This window comes from Triticum dicoccoides, chromosome 4B (genome assembly GCF_002162155.2).
Source record: "Triticum dicoccoides isolate Atlit2015 ecotype Zavitan chromosome 4B, WEW_v2.0, whole genome shotgun sequence".
NCBI lineage: Eukaryota > Viridiplantae > Streptophyta > Magnoliopsida > Poales > Poaceae > Triticum > Triticum dicoccoides.
The window spans coordinates 11,123,691-11,128,747 of NC_041387.1; the positions used below are offsets into that span (position 1 = coordinate 11,123,691).

The following is a 5,057-nucleotide window of genomic DNA, read 5'->3' on the forward strand; positions in this document are numbered from 1 at the left end:
AGGGTGCAGTGAAGTGCTTGAATCTCTTGGTGTTGTTCGCCTTAGGGCAGGTTCTGGCTTTGAGGTAGATTGAGAAAGATGCGGAGATTTTTTTTTTGAGTAACTGCATCCTTTATTAAAATCAGACACTCATAGGGATACAATTATGTCGGGCAGAACAGAAAGCCACACATAACGCTTGGATGGAAGAGAAGAGGATGCCTTAGCTAGGGAATGAGCCTCCCCATTGAACTCTCACGAAGAGGCAGAGTTTTTTTTTCTTTTAAGAAACACTTGTAACTTTATTCATACTCATAACAATTACAGATACACTGATTTGGACCTAAGATCAAAGAAAATACAAAGTAACTCCTATGACTAAGAATTACAATGAATCTAAGAATTACAATGAAATATCTTGAAAACACATTCTTCACGTTATCAATCTCTGCTTGAAGAAATACTCCAAAAACTTTGGTAGGGAGGCTGCAATTGGACTGGATCAACGTTTTTTTTTTGAGATTTTTTTTAGAGACGTGCTCATAGGGTGCACTATTGGGCCGTTTGGGTTAAATCTTCCGACCAGGGGTGGTTCTGGCCCAAGCGGCCCATGCAGATCACCCGGCAAAACCCCCACCTTATCCCCTCGCTATCCCCTGCCTCCTCCATTTCCAGCTCCACCACCTCTCGCCGGCTCCCCTTCCCCTCCCTCTCCTCTCTCGCCGGCCACCGCCGGGCCGCACAGAATGGTGGCGCCGGCTGCCGTCTCCACCTTCTCCTCCTCCTCCTCCTCGTCTCCCTCTTCCGTGGCACCCAGGACCCACCGCCGCGGCCTCCTCAGCGCCCGTGCGCCGCTGCCGCCGGCCCGGACCGTTGCCTCCTCCCGCGCGCCGCTGGTCGTGTCCAGCCCGCCGCCCACGCCCGCGCCCGCCCCGGGTCACGCCAAGGTCGATCGCTCCGGCCGCTTCTGCAGCCCCCGCGCCGCGCGCGAGCTCGCGCTGTGAGTGTGCTTTCTTTCCCTAGCTAACCCAGCTTTCTCCCTCGGTTCTTGTTCTGGTCCGCGGTTCTCATGGATTGGACGGACGCTGCCCGCCGCCGTTGTTGCAGGATGGTCTCCTACGCGGCGTGCCTGGAGGGCGCCGACGTGGTGCGGCACTTCGACCGCCGGGTGGCCGCGAGAAGAGGTAGCCCGCCCCTTAATCTCTGCTGCTGTAATCCGTGTGTGTGTCCGACTGCTCGAATTCCTAGTTCTTTTCGATTTATTCTGCATTTTAGTGAGCCAGCGGTGACATCAATGTACTACAGATTTCGTTTGCTATCCGTCCTAAATTTTGAACATTTTGCAGAGCCTGGGTATGTTTTCAACAAGGCGTGCGTGCAGAGCTACAATTTCATGAGCTTCTGCGGGGGGCCTCTGGAGGTTGCGACGGAGGAGGAGGCCGAGAAGCTCATGAGTCAGAATGAGAAGGACTCGGCAAACGGTAATGACTGTGGCCATGCAACTTCACTCTTGAAATGCTAATCTTACTGAAACTGGAGCTGCAACTTGCTGAATGTAAATTGGGAGTATGGAACGTTATGCAACTTGCTCATGTCGTGATCGGCTGTGTAATTATTTATAAGAAAAATGCTTGTGCATGGGGGAGAGTTCAAGCTGTCGCAAAACTTGTATGGATTACCTCAAATCCTGATCTTGTGAACTCTTCACAGAACTTGATCACTGGTGCAGAGTCGATGTTAGCATTGGACGATTTATGTCGTAGGATAAGGATATGTCGTGTGCTTTTCATGCTTTGTGCAGTATATAGTAAATAATCATGTCTACTTGGATAAGGGTATAATGATGTGTGCATACACAAAATAAGAAGGAAATGATGGAAACATTCAATTTGCTGCTGGGGTGAATTTTCTACATTGAAAGTTGAAGCTCGAAGAAAGATTGGACCGTGATTGAAGATACCAAAAAAATGTGCATACCCTAAAAGCTTGCCTTAATCTGAATCTTGACGTGCAATTCCTTCAAAGGCTCAAGGATAATATAAAATATAAAAGCAATATCAGCTAGGCATCACCCTTATCTGGCTGACCGGGTAGCGTTCCATTTTTCTCCTGCTTGGACGGCAATATGTAACATCCACTTTGTCTTGACCATACAGTTACATTTTGGTTATGTTTTGTTTATACATGGGTAAGTGTCTCAGTCTTAGCATGGATGACCATTGCTGAATTCTGCTTGATTTTATATTTTGAACCAAGATCAACCTAAAAATTGTTGGTCTTGTTAGTTCATTGAGTATAGTAAATGCTATGTGAAACAGTAGGAATTTATAAAATGCTTATTTCATGCTAGTAAGTTACTGATCTAGTCAATACCAGTTAGGCTTCAATATATCCTGTAGATATGAATCATAGCTCGTGTTAACTGTAGTATAGACACTGTTATAAAAAACAAATCTGAAAATAACGGAGTATTGCTTTCTGTACAAGTTGCTCCAGTAGTGTTTAGTTCTTTTCAAAAGAATTTGGCAGAAGTTTGCTTAATTGTTTCTCTTGTAATTCAGAAGCAGAAGTTCTTTCAGCTCCTCCAAGGCTGGTGTACAACAATTTTGTGTTACGGTATGATTAGATAGTCAAATATCTGTGTAATGCTTGTTCAGGTTTCTTACAAAAGGTAACCTTCTAATTAGACATTTTCTGTTGCAGATTGGCCCGGGATATGTTAGTGGCAGTTGCCAGTGGATGGGATCAGCATGTTGAAGTCATCAACAAAATAATTCCCCAACATTGGAAGGTTTGATACTTGTTTCACAATTTGAATATTGGCCCATCAAATCCCTCCACGTGTGTCTCAAGTTATCCATATGTTTATAAGTTCAGTCCAAAGTCATGTATTATCAGGCGTCCAAGTTCGAACGTGTTGTACTAGTTTGTGACATCAAATGTATTTGGCTCAGTGCACGAAAAAATCACGACACACATACCAGAAGTGAGTGAAACTGGATGGTTATTTAGGATCATTTGTTTGCTTTCACCGATTCAATGTGTTGGAGTAGGGTGTCTCGATTTTCTTTTGCAAAATTGGCATGATTTGTTTTTATTTCTAGTAGACATAGCATGTCTGGATATCCCAAGTATGGGCGAGTGATTCAATAAATCAATAGGAAGCTGAAGTGTGTGGCATGAGTTTTGGTGCAACTACTTTCTTGAAATATCTGAATTATTGCCACTAATTTTTTTTTTTGACTCGCTCCGAAAGCTCACCAGCGTTGCTTTATGTGAAATAAAGGCTTGCTTGCTGAACTGCTGCCTGTAATCTATCACCAGCTCACTTACTAATTTACCCCTTCGTATTTTGAACTCTTGTTTGCTTACTAAGTTGCATCAATATCCTTTAGCTCATTCATTGAACATTTTTGTTGGCAGGATGAACCTGTTGCAAGGATCCTAGAACTCTGCATTCTTCATATTGCCATGGCAGAGATGACATCGAAAGGAACTCCTCACAAAGTTGCCATTAATGAGGTTATTATTTCTCCGTCTGTCCTTCATCTTCTATATCTAAATAGCTAGTCCCCACTAATTTATTTCTCCCAACATGCACACATGCCACCTAAGTATGAATGAGAAAGGTCCATCTCAACATGCAAATATGCATGAGAAAAGAATCACCTCAGCAATTAAATATAGTGAATTGTATGTATTTTAAATTTTGGTTCTTATAGAACTCTTAATTTAAAGCTCCTATCATACAACCAAATCTGATCAAAATATATTTCAACCAATTCCCGTAGCAACGCATGGTACCATCTGGTATTTATGGTTTGGGCATACAAGCATTAAATATTTGTGCCCTCTTGTTCCTTATTGTTCAGGCGGTAGATCTGGCAAAGCGGTTTTGTGATGGAGGTGCTCCTCGGGTAATCAACGGATGCCTTCGAACATATGTAAAGGATCACATGAACAATGGCCCTAGTCAGGCAGCTGAATCAAAGCCATAAAGTTTCTGTAAATATGTATTACAAAGGCGGATGACGTTGGTCCTGGCTTGAAAAAAGGATTGGCAGTTGAAACTACAGAAGCACGGATCCCATTCAGTTGTTTTATTGAATGGTGAACCTGGAATTAGGCAAAGAAGCTGGGCTCGTGAAGATTTAGAAATATCCTCAAATGTTTAACCGGTCCAGATGCACGACCTATATGCCGATGCTGCACACTCGCCCGAAGCAACCGAAGGGTACTTACTATTTCTAACAGCTTTTGCACTCGCTGAACCCTGTGGTTCATTGGATGACAAGTGTTGTAAACTTTGTGTGAATGTAAGATTGTACATCTGCTGAACTCGCAGCGCCATTCCGGTCCTGCTCAATAGTTAGAAAGGCGGAATTTAGAGAGGATATTTGGAAGATACTACATGCATTCTAAGGTTTGGATATGATGATAGTTTATATCATTATTTGCTTGTGGGTTCTGTCATTTTTTTATATGCCCCCAAACCTGTTAGTTGCTCTGTTTCCAGATAAGTTTGGAGCAGGTATAGGATGCAAACAAGCAGAGCAGACAATTGTTGTGTCAGTTTATACCAGTTCTCCCATGTTATGTTATGTTCTTTTTATTCTTTTTCTTTTTTTTGCGTGTGTCAAACTGTAGCCCTCCAAAGAAGGCTACATTATTCATTGACACCCAAGGCAATGCATAGACAGAAGAAGTCTCCCAGTAGGGAGAGTCATGGTTTCAAGATCCATTTTAGTTTTACATGAAGCTTCTCTGCATCTGAAACTACATCAGGGGATAGAGCGATACCTAAAAGCTCTCTTGGCAAGAGTATGAGCTACCAGATTCAAAGTTGTAGGAATGTGAGAGATCTTGAAGGAATTCAGAGAGGAAGCAACATGAAAGAAATTTGCCGGAATTAACCTCCAGTGTCCAGGCTTGCCCAACAGGTCATTAGCTTCAGCCGCCTCCGCCAAAACTTTGCAATCCGGGAGAAATGAGACATCAGTCCAACCCCAAGCGTGGAGCAAACAAAGATGGAGTGATCAGAAGAAGGGAATTTCAGCCACACTCCTGAGGAGTCCAGT

The 5,057-nt window shown here is 43.4% G+C and overlaps 1 protein-coding gene across 1 annotated transcript; it reads left to right on the top strand.

Moving 5' to 3' along the window:
* The first annotated feature begins 636 nt into the window (after positions 1 to 636).
* Positions 637 to 4,455, top strand: LOC119294563 (transcription antitermination protein NusB-like). Its single transcript, XM_037572765.1, has 7 exons — positions 637 to 979; positions 1,087 to 1,163; positions 1,326 to 1,460; positions 2,541 to 2,595; positions 2,683 to 2,770; positions 3,403 to 3,501; positions 3,852 to 4,455. The coding sequence occupies exons 1-7, from the start codon at positions 726 to 728 to the stop codon at positions 3,975 to 3,977; spliced, it is 834 nt and encodes a 277-aa protein (XP_037428662.1). The 5' UTR covers positions 637 to 725; the 3' UTR covers positions 3,978 to 4,455.
* The last annotated feature ends 602 nt before the right edge of the window (positions 4,456 to 5,057 follow it).

Bases quoted from the DNA above. Each gene is read 5' to 3' on its own strand.
- LOC119294563 (XM_037572765.1), top strand. From the start codon at position 726: ATGGTGGCGCCGGCTGCCGTCTCCACCTTCTCCTCCTCCTCCTCCTCG. The intron at 1,164-1,325 runs GTAGCCCGCCCC...AACATTTTGCAG, and splicing joins CCGGGTGGCCGCGAGAAGAG to AGCCTGGGTATGTTTTCAAC. The intron at 1,461-2,540 runs GTAATGACTGTG...CTTGTAATTCAG, and splicing joins TGAGAAGGACTCGGCAAACG to AAGCAGAAGTTCTTTCAGCT.